Source organism: Ammospiza caudacuta, chromosome 6, assembly GCF_027887145.1.
Source record: "Ammospiza caudacuta isolate bAmmCau1 chromosome 6, bAmmCau1.pri, whole genome shotgun sequence".
Classification (NCBI taxonomy): Eukaryota; Metazoa; Chordata; class Aves; order Passeriformes; family Passerellidae; genus Ammospiza; species Ammospiza caudacuta.
Genome location: NC_080598.1, coordinates 65,268,230 through 65,289,437, shown reverse-complemented (window position 1 = coordinate 65,289,437; position 21,208 = coordinate 65,268,230). Strand labels below are relative to the sequence as shown.

Genomic DNA, 21,208 nt, shown 5'->3' with positions numbered 1-21,208 from the left:
CTCATTTGCTTCTCCTGTGTTGTGCTCATGTGGAATGTGTTTGGAGATTGTTCACCCACAGGTGATTGTTCCATTGGATTCTGCTGGGAGTTGTTTTCACTCTTTGGCCAATCAGGGCCAAGCTGTGTTGGGGCTCTGGAAAGAGTCAGGAGTTTTCATTATTATCTTTTTAGCATTCTGAAAGTATTCTTTCTCTATTCTTTAGTATAGTATAGTATTCTTTAATATAATATAGATAAAAAAATAATAAATTATCCTTCTGAGAATATGGAGTCAGATTCATCGTCTCTCCCCTCGTCAGGGTTGCCTGCATTTACAACAGGGCCCCAGAGCTGGATGCAGAATTCCAGGTACGATCTCACCAGGATCCCTGAAGTTCTTTAATTCCTCCATTAAAATCCCACCCAGCTCCAGCCTCCTCATTGCCACATCCCATTCCCCATCTCCCTCATGCTGCCCCCAATAAATCCCATGGTGCTCCAAGGCAGCATCCTTCCCGGAAAAGAACTGGAATTGTGCAACCAGGCTGGATAATGCTGCTGTGGAGAGAAAATGAAAAATGGAAAAAATTCAGGAAGTGGAAATAGGATTAAAAATATCCTGGTGGATTCTGTCCTGTGGAAAGTAGAGTGACTTCCAGCTCATTTTTAGGTCCTGGAAGGTGCTGGGACATCACAGAGAGCAGGAATCATGCTCCTGCTCCTTGTGCTTGTCTGGAAATTCTGGATTTATTTTATATTTGCTGTTTCAAGGCAAATATTCCATGGCTGGCTGAGAGTTCTCCCTTGGACAGCTCCTTCCCACCCTCCCAGCCAGGAATTCCCAGTTCCCAATCTCCCACCCATCCCTGCCCTCTGGCACTGGGAGCCATTCCCTGCGTCCTGTCCCTCCATCCCTTGTCCCAAATCCCTCTCCAACTCCCCTGGAACCCCTTCAGGCTTTGGAATTAAACTGGAACTTTGGGAATCTCACCTCTTTTATCCCTAATGTAGGACAGAAGCCACTCTACTTTCCCCAGGAGTCCACCAGGATATTTTTAATCTCATTTTCACTTCCTGAATTTTTTCCATCTTTTTTCCTCGCGAAACCCCCATAGACTCAATTTTGAGCAGTGATGACATCACAGTGATGTTATAATCTCAATTTAAACAATCCCTAATGGATTCTGTAGGAGATCTGGCCTGACATCCTGGGCCTTGGAAAGGGCAATTCCCAAGAATTTTGGTAGGACTGACTTGGCTGTTTAATGGTTATGGGTTTTTTTGTGCCACTGGGAAAAATCCCACTGGAAACCATTTTTCCAAGCTTGAAATAAACCCCTGAAAAGCAAAATTTTGCCAATATTGTGTCCATAGTTTTCCTTGGAATATATTCCTCCAATTTTCTTACACAAATATCTTGGAATTTAGGATCCAAAATCTTGGAAAATCAAAATCTGAGATGATTTTTCGTCTTCTCCATCATTTGCAATGTCAGAGAAAGGAATTCAATCTTGCTCCCTACAATTCCTGACAGGAAGTTGGATCCAGGTGGGAATTGTTCTCCAGGAGCAAGCACCAGCCTTTAATCTTCTAATTATCCCTTAAATTCTTTTCCTTGAATCTTTTAATTTCCTTTTTTTGAGAAGCTTCAGACTCAGAGCTTGTCCTGGGCTGTGACAAAATCATCCCTTGGATGTTTTTGTGCTGAGAGGGGGGTTTGAATTCCACAGGAAGGCAGAAATACTGGGAATTGTGTCATTCTGAGAGAAGACTTGATCCTTTATTTAGGGGACAATTTATGGGATGCTGTGGAATGGAGAAATCTGTGTTGCTCCAGGTAGCACCAGGAAACAGCAAGAATTAGGAATTATCCATAATTTTTTATTTATTTGTTCCAGGTCTAATCTGGAGTGATAAGGAAAAGCCAGGAATTCCGATCACACCATCCTGGCCTTAGGAATCCTAAAAAACTTGAGGAATTTCAGCAATATATAGAGGAAAAATCACATTTTGTCTTCTTGTTCCTCCTTTAACTCCCTCTGCTGAAGTCATCATGGGGCTGAATTAAGGGATGCTTTTATCCCTTTCTTTTTGATTTAAAAATTAAATCTCCAGCAAGTAAAAAAAGGGAAAAAAAAATCTATTTTTTAATAAAAATCCCATTCAGTCCTGGTTTATTGATGAGCCCTGCAGTTCCTGCTGATCCATGGCCCTGTCTCCAGCCCCAGCCTCCTCAGCAGAAATAAAAGCAGGAATTTGTCATTAAAACATTTTGCTGAGTCCCACTGAAAGTTGGCTGGAAAATCTTTCCCTTGCAGGGATTTTCCTTTGGGAATTAGCACAGGCAAGGGGAGTGCTGAAATACTGAAATACCTCAAGCACACAATCCAATAAAACCTTTGGAATATTGTTCCAGACTGCAAGGCAAGATGTGTTCTATCACCATGGCAGTTGTATGCCAGTTGTCTTCTGTCAAGTGGGCAGTTTGCCTTATCTCTCTCTTTGAGTGACCACATTCACACCTCCCTCAGGAGGGGACACCTGCTGATAACAGCTATTGAATGTCACTGCATGGCTGATAAGAACTACAGCATCCCATTGGCAGATGTGAGCACAGGGGGCGGAGCCAAGCATTCCTACCTGGATATAATCTGGAGATTCTGGAACACCAGCACGGCTTCTGCACTGGATTCCCCAGAGGAACAGCAGCTGCCTCTCCTTCCCCTGGATCTTCAGAGGCAGAGACTGCACCCTTCTCCAGGATCCCTGCTCCAGCAGAGCCACCCTGACACTGCAGGAGGGCTGAGCCACAATTGCAATGGGACTGCTGCCACCAGCCTGACCCACAGGGTGTCAGGCTGGGTTCTGACTCTGGCAATGTTGTTCCAGTGCACTGCATTGTTTATTTTATCCTTTGATTTTCTTCCCTATTAAAGAACTGTTATTCTCTGCTCCCATACCTTTTGCCTGAGAGCTCCTTTATTTAAAATTTATAGCAATTGGGAGGGGTGGGGGGGTTTCCTTTTTCCCCATTTCAGGGGAGGCTCCTGCCTTCCTTAGCAGCCACCTGGCTTTCCAAACCAAGACAAATACGAACCTTCACCACCAGATCCATTTGTTGGTGGTTGCTCCGTGGATTTGCTGGGTGAGGGATGGGAAGCTCTGGACACTCCCGAAGAGGGAAGGATGAATTTCCTCTTCCCATTCACTAAAATTCCCCCTCTGGCTCTGCTGGGCTATGGGAGATGTGCCCGTTCCAGAGCTGATGGAAAGGATTCATGGCCTTCCTGCAATTCCAAGGATTCTTGGGCTCTCCTCCACTTGGAAGATCCAAACTGGAGCAGTTTGGGGGTCCCTGCTTGGGGTTCCTGCTTTTAGTGAAGAGAACTTTTGGGGGAGCACTGAGCAGGGAATATTCCTAAATCCAGGACTCATGGATAACATGCCAGGAGCAGCACCTGTGTCCATGACAGAATTCCCAATTTTCCAGCCTGTAACCATCCTCTAAACCCCTCAGAGCTGTGCAGACAGTGAGGAATCTGTCCCCAGTCCCTGAGGATAAACCTGGAATGTCAAACCCTGGCTGGGACACTGGATCAACATCACTACGTGGAGTGGGGTTGTGGTGGAAATTTCCCAGGATTTTAAGTTAGGTTTTTCTGGGAATACACAAAGAGCTCTCAAGGAGTTTAGATTCCCAAGCTGTGATCATCCCATAGAGCCAACAAATTGTCCCTCTTCCAGACTGCAGGGTCAATCCATACTCTTAGTAAAAATTTAATTATTTAATGATATAATTGTTATTATTTAATAATAAAAATTAAATTAAATTAAAAACAAATAATTATTTATTTGCATAATTATATAATTTAATTAATTATAATTAATGTAAATATAATTAATTTAATTAATAAATATCAATAACACTGATATTAATGTTACTAGTAATTATAAAGAACTCTAATAACTAAAGTAATAGTTAGAATAATATTGTAATAGTTTGAATAAAATTATAATAAGTAGAACTAGAATGCTAATAATTCTAAGAACTGACCTGTGCTAAGCTCTTCCCAATACACCTTTTCCATACTCCTTTCTAATGCAATAATTCAGTTTTGAAATCATGGAATCATTACGGTTGGAAAAGACCAGGCAGGGACACCTCCCACTGTCCCAGGGTGCCCCAGTGCCCAGCCTGGCCTTGGGCACTGCCAGGGATCCAGGGGCAGCCACAGCTGCTCTGGCAATCCCAGCCCAGCCAGGAATTCCCAGTTCCCAATCTCCCACCCATCCCTGCCCTCTGGCACTGGGAGCCATTCCCTGGCTCCTGTCCCTCCATGCCTTGTCCCCAGTCCCTCTGCAGCTCTCCTGGAGCCCCTTCAGGCCCTGCCAGGGGCTCTGAGCTCTCCCTGAAGAACATTCCCAGCTCTCCCATCTTCTCCTCTCCAGGGGAACATTCCCAGCTCTCCCAGCCTTTCCTCCATCCCTCTCCAGCTCATCCTGGTGCCTCCTCTGGACTCTCTCCAACAGCTCCAGGTCCTTCCTGTGCTGGAATAGCCTGAAATAACTTGTCCTAAAAAGAAACTATTTTCCAGCACAATCCAGAGTCATCCCAAGGCATCATTGGTAAAGACACATTGGAGAAAAGCAGGGAATGCCCTGTGCTGTGTGCTCTGGGATGGCCCTGCTGGAGCAGGGAGCTGGGACCAGATCATCCACTGTGATCCCTTCCAAACCCAACCATTCCACGAATTCTCCTGCCATGATTTCACCTCCTGGCACCAGGATCCCTCACTTCACCTCTTCTCCCGGGAAGATCCCTATCACCCACAAGAGCAGGTTGGAAATGAGGTTTTCCACCTTATCCTCCTCAATCTGATCAGAAGGGGTGAGGAAAAGCTGGATGAAGCTCCCAACAGACAGATTTCCCAGGAAACTCAGGCATGGAATGATGGGGGCAGAGCTCCAACCCAGATATGAGCTGGGGATCTCCTTCATGGGGGGTTTGGGTCTCTCTGGGCACAGGGTGACCCCATTGGGTCCCCAGGTTTGGGCCATCCACGAGGAAAAATCCCATCTATCTATGGGGAAAAATCAGGTCAGGAAAAATGCCTGGCAAGAACTGAAATATTATCCACCAAATACTTTTGAAAATAGAAGAAATAAAAAACTTTTCTTTGCATGTTGGGATTGTTTCTCAAGAAATAAAGTTAGACTACAATTATTTTAATCAGAAAATTTTTTTTGGTCAATGCCTTCTACTGAATTAGTTACAGGTATTTGAAAGATTTTAGAAGTATTAGAAGTAAAAAACTAAAAATATTTGAAATAGTGGAAATAAAATAGTAGAAATAAAAAACTTTTGCTTTGCATGTTGGAATTGTTTCTCAAGAAATAAAATTAGACTACAATTATTTTAATCAGAAATTTTTTTGGTCCATGTCATCTACTGAATTAGTTACAGCTATTCGAAAGATATTACACGTTCCCTGACAACATCCCTGCCTTCATCCACCACAAATAAAAATTCCTGCCTGGTGGCTCACGTGAAAAATAAACTTCTGCTGCGAGGCAGAGGAGAAATCCCCACTTTGAAGTGCAGATTAAACTCTCCCATCAGCCGGATCAGAGCAGGAATGTCACAGCCCATTAAACCCCGCTGGAAATCCCGATCTCCTGGCTGGGAGGACACGGAAATCTTTCATTCTTTGCAGGAGGAGAAACTGCTCCGTGCCATGGGAGACCAAGAGGCCGCGGCTGCCCGGGCAGGAATTGAGGAGCTGCCCTGTGCCAGGCTGGCCCAGACAATCCCGATTTGTTCCACCTGGCCAGAAATTCCTGCCTGAGCTGCAAATCTGCCAAAGCACCCGGAAAATGGGAACAAGAGAGCCTGGCAGGGATCCCAGAGGAGCTGCAGCAAGGACAGCCCATCCAGAGGGGAAATTCCTGCTGCTTCAGCTTTTCCCAGGCAAATCCGGGCAGGAGGAGCTGAGGCAGCTATGTCTGGAGGGGAATTCCTTCCTGGCACCTGCAAGCAATTCCATAGAGCCAGGAGATGGGATCCTAATCACAGATTCCACATGTTCAGAGATGTTTAGGGCAAGGAAGGCTGTGATCTCCTGTCCTGTCCATGAGGGGTGGGTGAGAGGTCATGGACAGGACAAATCTCAAGTCAAGGAGGATCATGGAATGGGATGGATTTCAACAGAATCACAGCAGGATTTGGGTTGGATTTGGGGATGTGACCCAAGCTACACCATGCACCTTAAACATCATGGAATCATTGAATGGATTGGTTGGAATGGAAACATGGAATGGTTTTGATAGAAGGGACCCTGAAGTTACATTCCCTGCCATGGCAGGGACACCTCCCACTGTCCCAGGCTGCTCCAAGCCCTGTCCAACCTGGCCTTCTTGGGCACTGCCAGGAATCCAGGGGCAGCCACAGCTGCTCTGAGCACCTGTGCCAGGGCCTCACCTCCCTCCCATCCAAGAATTCCCAATTCCCAATCTCCCATCCCTCCCTGCTCCCACACATTCCCTGTGTGGAATGGAAATCTTCTCTCCCTCTTTCCTGCAGCTCCTTCAGGCCCCACTGAGGTCACCCCAAAGCTTCTCCTCCCCAGGTGAACATTCCCAGCTCTCCAGCAGAGCTGCTCCATCCCTTGGATCATCCTGGTGCCTCCTCTGGGCTCTCCCCAGCGGCTCCAGGTGCTCCCTGTGCTGGGCCCAGGGCTGGAGCCAGGATTGCAGCTGGGATCTCACCGAGGGGCAGAGCAGCAAAATCCCAACCCCTTCCTGCTGGAGCCAGGATTGCAGCTGGGATCTCACCGAGGGGCACAGCAGCAGAATCCCAACCCCTTCCTGCTGGAGCCAGGATTGCAGCTGGGATCTCACCGAGGGGCACAGCAGCAGAATCCCAACCAACCCCTTCCTGCTGGAGCCGGGATTGCAGCTGGGATCTCACCGAGGGGCACAGGAGCAGAATCCCAACCAACCCCTTCCTGCTGGAGCCAGGATTGCAGCTGGGATCTCACCGAGGGGCACAGCAGCAGAATCCCAACCAACCCCTTCCTGCTGGAGCCAGGATTGCAGCTGGGATCTCACCGAGGGGCAGAGCAGCAGAATCCCAACCCCTTCCTGCTGGAGCCGGGATTGCAGCTGGGATCTCACTGAGGGGCACAGCAGCAGAATCCCAACCAACCCCTTCCTGCTGGAGCCAGGATTGCAGCTGGGATCTCACCGAGGGGCACAGCAGCAGAATCCCAACCAACCCCTTCCTGCTGAGCTCAGCCCAGGCTCGGGGGGCTCTGGGCTGTGGCAGGTCCAGCTCTCACCCCCAGCACCCCCAAATCCCTTCCCAGCTGCCCATCCCAGCCTGGAGTGATCCCAGGAGTTATCCCAGCCCAGGTTCAGCACCAGGATATGGATTGGGACATTCACTCCCCTCAGGCTGAGGAACTCCGGTGACAATGGGGGCTGTACCCTGCATGTCCTTGTTCCTCTGGATATTTTCAATATTCCTACCAGGCTGGTCTTCCCATTCCCTTGGAAATTGTCACTGATGGTCTTTTGCACCTTCCCCTCATTTTGTCAGCCTTGGAGAGACCCTTCCAAGGGGTTGACAATGTCCTTTCCAAGGATTAATAATGTCACTTTCTAGGTTTTAGAATGCCCCTTCCAAGGGGTCAATAATGTCCCCTCCAAGGGTTAACAATGTCCCTTCCAAGGCGGTAAAAATATGCCTTCCAAGGGTCAATTGTGCCCCTTCCAAGGGGTTAAAAATGTCTCTTCCAAAGGGTTAAAAATGTCCCTTCCAAGGGGTTGATAACATCCCTTCCAGGGGTTAAAAATGTCCCCTCCAAGGGTCAATAATGTCCCCTCTGAGGAGGTAAAAATGTCCCTTCCAGGGGTCAATAATGTCCTTTCCAAGGTGACAATAATGTCCTTTCCAAGGGGACAATAATGCCCTTAGCCTTCTTTCTCCTCACAGAAAATGGAGAATGAAATAAACACAAATCCTTTTTTTTTTTTGCTACAATGGAGAAAATATTCCCAAACTTGTTCCTAAACCATCTTCCTTGCTAATGGGTGATGATTGCAGGCACAGAGAGAGCCCAGCTGGGGCTTAAGCAGCCTCTAAAGCTCTTCCTAATTGGAATTATGGGTCCTGCTGCTCACCCAGCAAGAGCTTTCTCCCTGCTGATCCCATTCCCTGCTGGCTTGGAACACACAGGAATACTGATATGGAGCTAAAGCTGGGGGATTGACCACTCCAGAGATAAGAAAGCCTCTGATTTGATTGCAAAAGAAATCAAGAGCCGGCTTTAATTAAAAAGATTTATTTATCAGGACACCTGATGGAAAGAGCAGGGCTGGCATTTCCCATTGGATTCAGTCTGGGGAACATCTGGGACAACATCGTGTGGGAAACATGGATCCTGGGGAGTTTGCTCGATGTTGGGAATAATGAGGCTGCCTGAGGGGAGCTCAGGATGCAAATTTGGGAACAACAGTGCTGTGAGAACTCGGTGGGACACAGGGCTGCCAGAGGGGAGGCAGCAGCTCCCAGCAGGAGCTTCCATTCTGGGTGATAAAATCTTCCAGAAAATACAGGGGAATAGGAGGATTCTGGGATTTTACCTTCCTTCTCCAAAGTGGGGTTGTCTCTGTGGGCTGCAGGAGTCCAGGTGTCCCAAGGCCACATGGGAAAGCTGCCAGGGACTGCTTGTGGAAGCAGCATTCCCAGCAAAAAGGGCTTTGGATGCTCAAGGAGCTCGTGTTTCTGCAGGTGTTAACCTTAGAAGGTTTGAGTGGTGCCATGGCTGCATCCCAGAGTTTAAAATTCCTATTTGGAGCCAATGCAGAGGCACTGGGATGATCCGAGGGATGGAGCAGCTCTGCTGTGGGAGAGCTGGAAGAGCTGGGAATGTTCAGCCTGGAGAGGAGAAGCTTTGGGGTGACCTCTGTGGGGCCGGGAGGAGCTCCAGGAGAGCTGCAGAGGGACTGGGGACAAGGGATGGAGGGACAGGAGTCAGGGAGATTGGGAATTGGGAATTCCTGGCTGGGCTGGAATTGCCAGAGCAGCTGTGGCTGCCCCTGGATCCCTGGCAGTGCTCAAGGCCAGGCTGGGCACTGGGGCACTCTGGGACAGTGGGAGGTGTCCCTGCCCATGGAACTGGATGGGATTTAAGGTCCTTCCAACTCAAACCATTGTGAGATTCTATTCTCTTCCAGTCCATTCCATATTTTATACAAGAAGATGTCTGCCTGTGGGATTTTCTAGGAAATAAGTCAGGAAAAGCAGCCAGGCAGTGCAGAGGGCCGTGGTTTGTGCTGTCCATTGAGGCAAACTTGGGAACAAAAATCATTCTACAGCTGAGGGATCCCTTCTGGATCGTGGGAAACATGGACAATCATTCCCACGCCTGTTCCAGACCCTCCCAGATTTCCCAGACCCCTCTCAATTCCTCTTCTTCAGGTCTTTGTCCTTCCCTTTGAACCCTAGCCATGTTCCTTCCCCCCTCTCTGTGCAGATGCTAAAGGCAGAAAATGTCTGGAGCAGGAACCCTACCAGGATTTTGGAGCATGGAGTGGTGCTGGAGTCATTAGGGTGCCTGATTAGCCACCTCATTAGCAGTGTAATTAGCAGTGCCTGATCCTCAGCTCCTGATGGATGCTGGGCACTGATTCCAGGAGGCTGAAGGCAAAAATAGGCGGGGTGGGGGGGCGGAAATGATAATAAAATTCCAAGGGATTCTCACTTTTCCATGGCCACTGTTCCTTCATATCCCTTAATTCCGGATTGGGGCTTTTAGCATTTTCAGGGTATTCTACAGAAATCCAGACTGCTTTGTGTTCAAAGAGACCTTAAATCCCATCCCATCCCATTCCCATCCCATTCCCATCCCCATCCCCATCCCCATCCCCATCCCCATCCCATCCCATCCCATCCCATCCCATCCCATCCCACCCCCCTCTCCAAGCATTTTTCCTGGCTGGATTTTTGGTGACCACTAAAAATCCTCCCCGCTCAGGAAATACTCCCTGCAAACTCACATTCCCTAGGAAGCAGGGAAAAAATTCTCTTCTCTAATGCCTCGTTCCCAAATAAAACCACCCCACCTCCAAATTGTTCTTGTGATCCCAACCGCCCTTCAAGCCCCTTGGAAATGGGACACACATCCCCAGATTTATTAAAACGAAAGGCCTGAGATCCTGCAAAAATCGATTCCCAGGAGGTTTTGTAATCCTTGTTCCCTGAGGAATTAGGCTGGAAATGTCAAGGATTACTGAACACAGTGAAAGTACAAATTTTTGCTGCATCCCAAAGAAACTGGGATTTCGATCCCTCCTCAAAATGTCATTTTACAGCTATTTTTTATTAATTTTCACCGCATAATTAAGCAATGTGAGAGAAGCATTGTGTTGTGGTGGGATTAGAGGGAATAATGGGGATTAGGAAAGGCCTGGAGCCACTCCAGTAATACTTTAATCCTTGCAAATACACCCCTGGCCTCCTGGCAGAAAAAAAAAATAAAAAAAAAAATTAAGCAATGTGCCAAGAAAACCTCCAACAGGAATAAAAAATATTCCCTAAGGAGACAAATCTGACAGTCCTGGCAGTGCTGCTACATCCGGAGAGCAGGAGTATTTTAACTCCACAAAAATAACCAATGGATTAGGAGCAGGAATTGATTTATCCAGGCATTTTTCAGGCCAGACTTGATCCCAGTTCATTTTGTCCCAAATTGGTCCTGGTTCTGCACATAAAGTTTCCAAAGATCTGTTGAAATTTATCCCAAAAGACAGATTGGATAATTCTGGCTTGGCTCAGAAATTTTTAGGAAAGCAAGGCCAAAATCAAACATATTTTCTGAGGTGTTTCTGTGACCCAACTTCCAAAATCCTTATGGAACTGGATGGGCTGGGAACAGAAAGGTTTAAGTCTTGGGATGTAAATTCAATTTATTTGTTATAATTCCAAGGGACAGAAAAAAAAAAGATTTGTTAAAATTGGATGAGACTTGGAGCAACCTGGGATAGTGGAAGGGATCTCTGCCCATGGGCAAGCTGAGCTTTAAGGTCTTTTCCAACCCAAACCCTCAGGGATTCTGTGATTCCAGCAGAAATGTGGATAACACAGGCTGTGCTCATATCCATGGGATGTACCCGGGGGTCTCTTCCAGGTCCAGTTTGGAGCCAAAATCCAATTTCTGTGAGGGAAGGTGGAGCAGATCAATGGGATGAAGAAAGTTCTCCACCCCTAAATGTCCCAGGGATAATGGGATAATGGGAAATTATCCTGTGGAATGACTTCAGGCTGTGAGATCCAATGGGATAATGGGATATTTTAGGCTGAAAAATACAAGATGGGAAATTTCCTCTTTTTTAAGGTGTAAATTCCATTGTTTGCTGTTTGTCACCACCTGTGGAGCGCAAGAGTCATCTGGGAACTCTGAGTTTTCCCTCAGGAATCCATTTGGATATGTGTTCACACTGATGGGTGCTTTCCCATGTCTCCTTGTTTCCTGTTTTCCCTGCCCTTTTCCATCACAGAAAAGGCCTCCATGATTTTCCACAGGATGTCTCTGATCCAATCAGCAAAATGATGGAGGCCATTTTCCGTGGTGGAGAATCATGGAGGCATTTTGCATGGTGGGAAATCATGGAGGCCATTTCCACAATGGAAAATGATGGAGGCCATTTCCAAGGTGGAGAATCATGGAGGCATTTTCCATGGTGGAGAATCATGGAGGCATTTTCCGTGGTGGAAAAGGGCAGGGAAAACAGGAAACAAGGAAACACAGGAAAACAGCACAAGGAACAAAGTGTGTTTTCACTTACATAGTCTCATTTTACCCACAGGAAAAGCAGTACTGGGGGCAGATTTGGCATCTCCAGGTACAGGACACAGAGAGGCTGGAGCAGGGAAAGAAGCAGAGCTGGGAAGGGGCTGGAGAATTATTGAGGGAGCTGGGCAGGGGCTGCAGAATCCCTGAGGAGCTGGGCAGGGGCTGCAGAATCCCTGAGGAGCTGGGCAGGGGCTGCAGAATCCCTGAGGAGCTGGGCAGGGGCTGCAGAATCCCTGAGGAGCCGGGCAGGGGCTGCAGAATCCCTGAGGAGCTGGGCAGGGGCTGCAGAATCCCTGAGGAGCTGGGCAGGGGCTGCAGAATCCTCCCCAGGAGGAGTTCTGGGGAACACCCTGCTCTGGCGGGGCACACACATCTTCATTTTTGGTCACTTCCCAGGGATTAAATGGGAATTATGGAAAGCCAAAGAAAATGACTTTGGCCCTCAACTGTCCATGAAGCTGGAAAAACTCTGCTGGGACCAGTCAAGGGAAGGGCTGGCCCCAGTAGGGAAGAGGGTGGCCCAGCCTCTTCCTCTCTAATTAAGACCTTTCCATACTTAACAAGAAGTGGAGGGATAGGGAATCACATTCCCTCATTTTTACATGTCCCAGGAAGGCAGGGACACACAGAATGAGGAACATCCCCATTCCCCACCAAACCCCATACCTCCCCTTTATCCCAGTGGATCCATGAGCAGAAAAAACTGCAAAAGACAGAAAATACTGCTGGCAATGGAAAAGGTACCCAAAAATCCAGAGTGGTTTCTTTTTTTCTTTATAAAATGTACATAAAGAACATGAAACCCTTGAGGTAAAAGTGAGAGCAGTTTGGAACTCAACCAGATACAGACCCAACAATGACCCAAAATCAATCCACAGTGGGGGTGTAGGAAAATAAGAGAGCAAGTTTGGGTTCTGTACAACAGTGGAGATCGTTAAAATGTCCTCGTTATCCTATTTACATTAAATACATCCAATTACAGGTATTTATAGGGTATTTACAGACACAAACACCACGTTTGTCCCCTTTGCAGTTGGAGTGTGCAGCAGATCTGAGCGTTCCTGAGAAGGTGCTGAGGCTCTTCATCCTTACTCTCATGAATTGGTGTTTCTCCAATCCCTTTTGTGGTCATATCCATCCAAAAATTCCTCAGGCATGGTTGTTGCAGTAATCCCATTTTTGCCTCCTATCTGTGGAAGGTGAAAGTTTCCTGCACAAATCCTGGATCCCGAGGGATTGGCAGGATTGTTTCTCCACTTGTAGCCGTGACCTTGGAGGTGAGCAAAGCTCGAGATTCACTAGTCCAAGCAATCAACATTCCAGTCTCCTTCTCAATGGGGAAAAAAATCTTACAGAGACTGGAAAAGGAAATCAGTTGTAAATCACCCGTCATAGGTCTCCTAAGGTGACATCCAACCCGAATGTGTCACAGAGGAACCAGGCAGGAGAGGCACAGATCCATCCATCCCATCCATCCAGCCCATCCAGAGGGAACACAATTGGTCCTGTTTAGGTTTCAGTTTCTTATCAGGAATCTGAGATGGATTTCATCATTGTCAGGTGCTGCCCAGGGCAGCAGGGAATTCCCATTCCTGGAGGGATTTCAGGGCCCTGTGGATGTGGCACCTGGGGACAAGGATCAGTGGTGGCCTTGGCCATGCTGGGGCATGGTTGGACTCGATGTTCTTGGAGCTAATGCCCAACCTAAATGATTCCATGATTCCATTATGGTGCTTCCAGTGGGAAATGAGTGGTGGGTCATGGCTGAACTGGGATGTTTTAGGGAATTTGAGGAGGCGCGCTCAGGGAAGAGGGAATTTCTCCTCACACCTACAGAGTCCATCGAGTTCTCTGGTTACTCCCTCAGTCTGTTCTCACTTGAGTTTTGATGGCACACAAGATATCCAAGGCCAGACTGGATGGGCTTGGAGAAACCGGAATAGTGGAAAGGTCCCTGCCCATGGAAGGGTGGGACTGGATGGGATTTAAGGTCCCTTTCAACCCAAACCATTCTGGGGGGATACATTGAGTACAAGCTCCCCAGTCTGACAGATCCAAAGGAAAATGAAATAATATTTTGACAGGGAGCAGCAGGATGTACAATCCCAATTTCCCTGTGTTTGGGTTAATGATCACTCTTGTCTTTTATCATAACTCCCTGCCTACACCAACATTCCCGTGGGATCTGGGGGTGACACAGTCAGGGGTTTAGGGACAGATGACAGAAAACTTCTGCACACTGTAAATCCCAAGAATGTGGGATTGCAGGAGCTGCAGGTCCCTAAATTCCTTTGCACAAAGGATAGTCCAATAGTTTCATTCCTTCTGTGCTGACACTGGAATCATGGTGGAGCAGGCAAAAAGGGAGAAACATTCCTGGAGTGCTGCTTATTTTCCATAAAAATGTAAAAAAGAATTTGAAATGTAAACTTTTTTATAGCTTTTGATAGTGTTATGGTAAAATCCAAGAATTATTCCAGATGGCTCCCAATCTCTTTATTAGCATGGGAGAGGCAGGGAGCACATGTAACTCCAAACGGGAGCCTTTTTTAATGGAAATGCTCCAAAGAGCCATTTTCCTGATGGATCACACACTTCTGGGGGAGGAAGAGAGTCTCAATTACCCTTCAATATACGAAATAAACATTTCCAGCAGGTAAACTCTCCCAGAATAAAACCAGGAAAGCCTCTTCCACTCAGCATGGAAAAAAATCAGATCCTTCTGCCTGAACTGCTCCCTACAAAGGGTATTCACTGCCCTGACAAGGCAGGAAAAGAGAAAATTAACAAGAAGCTGAAGATTGACTTTGTTTTAAAGTTTGGGGATCCAAATCGCCCCAAAACTGGTTATTCCATCTCTATGGTGGATGCAGCAGGAATTCCAGTGCTGGATGTCAAGGAAAGCTCTGGGGTCAGTGGAAGTTGGGGCTTGCAGAGCCTGGATGGTGCAGCTCCATCACTTTAGGAGGAACCAGCAGTTCCTGTCCCAAATTAAAAGGGAATTTCACATTCCCATGCATTTCTGGCCTTCAAATCCTAATTGTGCATCCATGGTGTCATTGGAATGGGTTTACTCCCTTCTAATCCATGTTTCTATCCCTCCTTGTGTCCCATCCAGGATCCAGGCCAGGCTGCAGAAGAGGTGGGTTGGTAGCACGGTGAGATCCAAGTGTTGTTTCATGATTTAATGTGGGGTTCAGGTTGTCCAGAGAAGCTGCCCCTGGATCCCTGGAAGTGTCCAAGGCCAGGTTGGACACTGTGGCTTGGAGCAGCCTGGGACACTGGGAGGTGTCCCTGCCCATCCAGGGGTGGAACTGGGTGGGATTTAAGGTCCCTTTCACCCGTAATTCTACATAATTCTACATTCCATAATTCTATGATTCCATGATTTCACATTCAATGTGCTTTGTGAAACAAAAAATGAAGTTCTCCAGAGCCATCCTTATGCTCCCAGATCAGCCTGAGAAAGAACTGAAAAAACCTGGAAAACTTATCCTGTGCTCCACCCTCCTCTGCTTTTGGGAACAGCCAGATAATTCCTGCAGCCATGCCATCAAACCCAGCCATTTTCCCAACATCCCAGGGCTTCAATTGCTGCACAATTCAGTATTTGATGTCCATTTTAAAAATCCATCAAGGACATTTCAAGGTTGGATACCCCAGAACTGAATCAGAGGGGTTTCAAATTCCGGGGAACTGCCAGTGCCGACTGCCTTTGATGGCTGATCCAACATTTTCACATCCATTTTCAGTCCAAAATGTAACATGAAATAAAAACCAAGAGTAGGAAATTTATATCTCAATTTGTTCTTCTTATTCATGGCCTGGAGTAAAATCCCATTTCCTTTTCTGTGCTTTATTTTGGGAATGTAAAAGAAGATAGAACTACTCCTACAATCAACATTTGGAAGAGAAATTCTGCTTTTCTTAGCACCTCCTGCAACCCAGAGTAAAATGGGAACAGGCATGGGAATACATTTCCTTTCCCACAAAAACCTGGGATTTTCAGGACACGCAGATTATTCTGCCCTAAAAAAAAGACATCTGTGGTCTTTGTCAATTGAAATTCTTTATCAAGTGTTCCATGGGAGCGAGGGAAAGGAAAATCCAAATGGAAAGAGGAAAGATGGATTTCAGCCTCCAGTTTTGGCTTGAGATCTAAACAATGGAGCAGGATCTTCTGTTCCTTATCATCCAACTCCTTTATCAAAGAGGAATCACAGGGCACTTCCCAAATCCCAACTTCCCACAGATTTCCCATCATGCCACCACCAGCAGCCCTGCAGCCAGGGCTCTGCCTGGGAAGTTCATCTCCAATGGGCACCTAAAGTTTAGTTTGGATTTTTGAGGGAAATTCGAGGGAAAAGCAGGGAAATATTTTAAAGGCAGTGGAATTCTTCCTGTTTTCCTTTCCTTCCTGGTCTGTGGAAGGTGTCCCTGCCCGTAGGGTTGGATTGGGATGAGATTTAAGGTCCCTTCCAACCAAAACCTTCTGGGATTTCCTGTGGAAATGACTGACAGACAGTCACTCTGGCTCCCAGCAGATCCAGCCCTTCCAAAGGGAGTCCTGCCAAAATCACCCATGGAGAAGCCTCTTGGATCACCCCTCAGTTACGTGGCTCTCAGGAAACATCCATGGGAAGATGGACAGTAAGGTTTGGATCCTGAGTTCCAGAACACACCAACCTCCAAAAAAAATCTGCCTCAGGGTCTCACCATGCCTGACCTGCTCCTTCATCCATCCACAACTGAAACCCAGAGCTTCCAGTGGGAAATTCAGTGATTTGTATTTTTTAAGGGTGTCAAACCCCACAGTTCATCCAGACTCAGAGCTCCCACTTTCTTCCAAATCCCATGGTCCATCCAGATTTGGAGCTTCCACTTTCTTCCAAACCCGATGGTCCATGCAGACTCAGAGTTCCCACTACATTCCAGACCCCACAGTTCATAAGACTCTGCGTTCCCATTGTCATCTGGACCCCAAAGACCATCCAGACTTTGAGTTCCTAATTCCTTCTAAACCTCACAGACCATCCGGACTTGGAATTCTCACAGTCTTCCAAATACCACAGTCCATCCAGACTCAGAGTTCCCACTTTCTTCCAAACAACAGAGTCCATTTAAATTTGGAGCTTCCACCATCTTCCAAACCCAACAGGCCACGAGGCTCAGAGTTCCCACCATATTCCAAATCCCATGGTCCATCAGACTCAGAGCCACTATTTTCCAAATCCCATAGTCCATCTGGATTTGGAGCTTCCCACTTTCTTTCAAACCCCATGGTCCATCCACACTCAGAATTCCCATTGTTCTCCAAACCTCACAGTCCATCCAAATCTGGAGCTCCCACTATCTTCCAAACCCCACAGTCCATCCAGACTTGGAGCTCCCACCATCTTCCAAACCCCACGGTCCATTCCAGACTTGGAGTTCCCACTTTCTTCCAAACAGGGCAAGGTGCTGATAACCCCAAGGTTGTGGGTTCAATCCCCACAGGGACCATTCAGTTCAGATTTGGACTCGATGATCCTTGCAGGTCCCTTCCAGCCCAGAATATTCCATGATTCCAGGGATGAGCTTTAATGTCCCTTCCAACCTAAACCATCCTGGGATTCTCTGAAAATGTCCTGATTTGGAGCTCCCACTGTTTTCCAAGAACAGGAACTTAAAGACACCAAAAATGCCTAAAAATCAGAGAGCCAAGAGCATCCTGGGAATGCTCCAGCCCCCAGGCACCACCAGTATGGACCAGTACAACTCCAGCTGACACCAGTTGACCAAGGAAGGCCCTGCCAGCGTCTCAACAAACACACGCACCACGGGGCTGCCTTACCTGGAAAGAGGCTTTATTGAACAGAGCTGGAAAATTATCTCTTCAGTGGAATTACTGAATTTGCACAAACATTTTTCTACAGAATAAAAAAAATCAAGCCTTGTCATTGTTTAACTGCATCTCGTTGTGCTTTTTATACTCATATTTGCAATTATTATACTCATCTTTTGTTTGTTTTCACATTTGTACTCCAATTATTTGCATATCAGGTTTTGCTTTTTAATCCTAGGGTGTCGAGAGAACACAGAATAATAATAATTATTATAATTATAATAATAATAATACTCTTCTTTAGACAAAAGTCTTTTTTTTTTTTTTAAATGAAGTTAAAAGCTGAGCTAATTTAAGGAAAAAGGTCTTCAAATTTCATAACCAACTGGAAGGGAACTTTACAATGCAGTGGAAAACCGGCACGTGTTCGGGTAGCTCAAACCCATTTTGTACAGCTTTTATTTTTTTTTTTCCTTGTAAAAGTGGATTATTTTTAATTTTTTTTAAACTTTTTTTGTTTGTTTGTTTTTTGAATTTCGCTACAATAACAAAATAATCTTTCGCCCTCTGCACCGAATCTGGCTCCGGGGCAGAGGCAGAGCCCCCTCGTAGCGTCCGGAGCTCCAGATGTCGGGAGCCATCCCAACGGAGGGGGAGAGTAAGAAAATCATCCTGTGTTTCACCACCTTCTGCACCAAGTGTGTGTCTGAACCACCTTTGTTCCTCTGGTTGACCCACTGGAGAACCTGAAACGACGACGACAACAACAACAAAAGGTGCTGCTCCCACGGGCAGCACCGCCGGGAGCTGTTTCGAATGGATAAGAAGCTGAAAGGCCATGGCTGTCTGCAAGGTCACACAGCATGGATCTCATCCCAAAGGCTTTCCACAGCAGCTTAGGTCCATCCATCCATCTCCAGAAGCGGCTCCATCTCCTTGCCTGCACACCCAGGCTCCAGAGTTTGTTTAGAAAAGACTTTGCACAGCCCACGTTTTCAGCGGTGCAAAGCTTCCGCGTCGAAATCATCGTTATTACATTTATTATAACTTTTTTTTATTTTTTATATATATATATTTATATATATATATATATATATATATTGTTCGGTTTTTTTGTTTTTTGTTTTTTTTTGAAATCAGGCTTGTTTCATCGAAGGCACTTGGTTTCCATGGCAATTTATAAAAGACGGTGGTTTGGTTTCTTCACTTCCGTAGAGCTGATGACTCCGGTGGGGAGGGGAGAGGGATCTTCCAGCGGCCGCGAGCAAACTCCCAGTGAAGCCTGTGACAAATGTAAGCCCAGGTGGCACGTCCTGGGTGGGAATGCATGCAAAAGGAGACAGCACACAGTCACCAAGCAGAGCCGTGAGGAATGAAACGGGAATGTCTGCAAACAGCTCCGATTCCGGGTTGTCCTCGAGGGGAGGTGACAGCCGAAGTAGAAAGGGCCGACATTTGTTTAACTCTACGCTGAAAACCTTCGGGAAGGGAAAATGAACGCCAGCTCTTCACGTACCCTGTTTACAGTGAGGTGTTTCTCTCTCTCTCTGTGTTTGTATTTCCTCTCTCTCTCTCCTTCCTCTTTTTTTCTTTTTTGGCAGGCCATTCGGTTTCCATGGTAACAAGCAAACGATTCATTTGAAACAAAACCAGCCATGACTTTGTGCTTTGACAAGGATTTCTAGAGCTCTTTGCCGAGAGTTCAACCAGATGATGCTGAATTCATCAGTGACCACAAAAGCACCTGAAGGTCTCTTCCTTACTTAGGCCAGATCTTGGTCTCAAGCTTGGTTCTTAGTGAGTTCCACTCCCGTGATGCCTTTTCAAGTCCCCAGTGCTTTCTTAATCCGCTTTTTTAAAATTTTTAAATTATTTATTTACGTATTTATTTAACTTTCGAGTCAGTCAGTGGAGGAATCTTTGGTAGTTTGTTTGGAAATGTCCATTTTACAAAGACTCTTTCTTCATGCCAGTGCCTGGTGAATCTTTTGTAGCCTCTGCCAGGATAAGGTCACCTCTGATGACTTAAGACAGACATGAGGATGAGGAGTGGGAGAAGTCGTATATGTGCTAATGGCCCAACAGCACCTGATCGTAGATCTACAAAAAGGGAAAAAAATAGAATTAAAGAGGTGTCCAGACCCCCTCAGCATTGCTACAGTGTTCCAACAAGGACAACTCTCATCAATGGGATGAAAGCAGGAACTGGGATGAAAATCCACCTGGCTATGTGGTTACCTCTGTTTTAATGGGTGGAGGGGTGAGACAGAGCCCTCAGGGAATCACAGCAGAGATTTCCATGGATTCCACATTTTTTTGGGTCCCCTGAACGTTGTTTTGATGTTGTTTTACCTGCAAGAGTATCTCAAATCCAGCCCAACCTCACCCACCAGTCTCACCTCTGCCTCACACCCATCCAGCATCTGAGCAAAGCATTCCCCAGGACAACATCCCACTTTAAACCTTCCAGCTGACCCAAAGCAGGGATTGTTCTGTGGGAAAAAACCCATTTGGGAAGGGGAAAGACAGGAAGGAATTGTGGAAAAGGAGCACTCACTGTTGGCCGGTTGGTCGGATTTCATACACTCTCCTTCCACAATGGACACGTCGTCAATAGCAATGTCCCCTTCGATTCCAGGGCCACGGATCCCTTCAAAGATGAGCTGGGAAAAAGAAGATCAGAGAGTGGTAAATTAAAAACATCCAGTGGAGCAGAGGGGGATGAATAAAAAATGTCTAGAAGATCAGATCTTAAAATCGAAACCAGCACAAAAAAAAAAAAAAGGATTTTTCTTAAAATTAAGACATTCAAGTATCTAATTTCAGATTGTGGAAGTAAATTCCATGCTAGGATCTGTTTTTCCCAACATGTGGGTTCTCATCAGGCTTTGAAGCTTTGATTCCATCTAGGAATGCTTTTTACAGAGGAATTGGGATGAGTTTTATCACAGTGAGAGACACAGTAGAGATTTTACTGCAATTTATGATGAACTTCAACCTCTGCTGAGTGGATGACTGCAATTTTAAAGTCCTGTTGGCACTTTTCTCTCAAATATTCCTTGTCTGAAACCAAACTGCTGGAAGAGGAAATCGTGCTTGGATCTCGAGAGGAAAACCTCTGCTCCCCCAAAATCCAGCCCCTGCGCCTTGGCAGCACGAACAACACCAATCAGTGGAGTTGAAAGTCCAATTTTTCCTGACAATGGAAAACAATTTCCAGCCTAAAAGGCTCTGTCCAAACACAACAGGCAGCATTTAATTAAAAGCTGCATTTGGCAGTGATTTTGGTGGCCCTCAGAGAGGGGTTGCTCCACACTCAGAACAAATCACAGCACAGGAGTTGGCAGGGCACGGAGCAGAACCCAGCCTGCAGCTCCCAGGGATGGCAGGAGGTGCCAACTGAGCAGAATTCCCTATCAGTACCCTGAAAAAAAATCCCTATTATGCTTTTGGACAGCTGTTGTTAAAAACACTGCATCAAACTGGAGAATGGGGGTTACAGGAAAGGTCACTCTGCTCTTAATGGGATGGAATTATGATCCTAGAAA

At 46.5% G+C, this 21,208-nt stretch overlaps 1 protein-coding gene across 1 annotated transcript in view; it reads right to left on the bottom strand.

Annotated features, from left to right (window-relative positions):
• Positions 1 to 18,587: 18,587 nt before the first annotated feature.
• Positions 18,588 to 21,208, bottom strand: part of MDGA2 (MAM domain containing glycosylphosphatidylinositol anchor 2) — a 209,088-nt gene continuing 206,467 nt past the window's right edge. Inside the window, exons 16-17 of the mRNA XM_058807283.1 lie at positions 20,218 to 20,323; positions 18,588 to 19,760 (exon numbers count right to left, since the gene is read on the bottom strand). Of these exons, the coding sequence (XP_058663266.1) occupies positions 19,672 to 19,760; positions 20,218 to 20,323 (195 nt within the window). The 3' untranslated portion in view covers positions 18,588 to 19,671. The remainder of the gene's footprint in view (positions 19,761 to 20,217; positions 20,324 to 21,208) is intronic.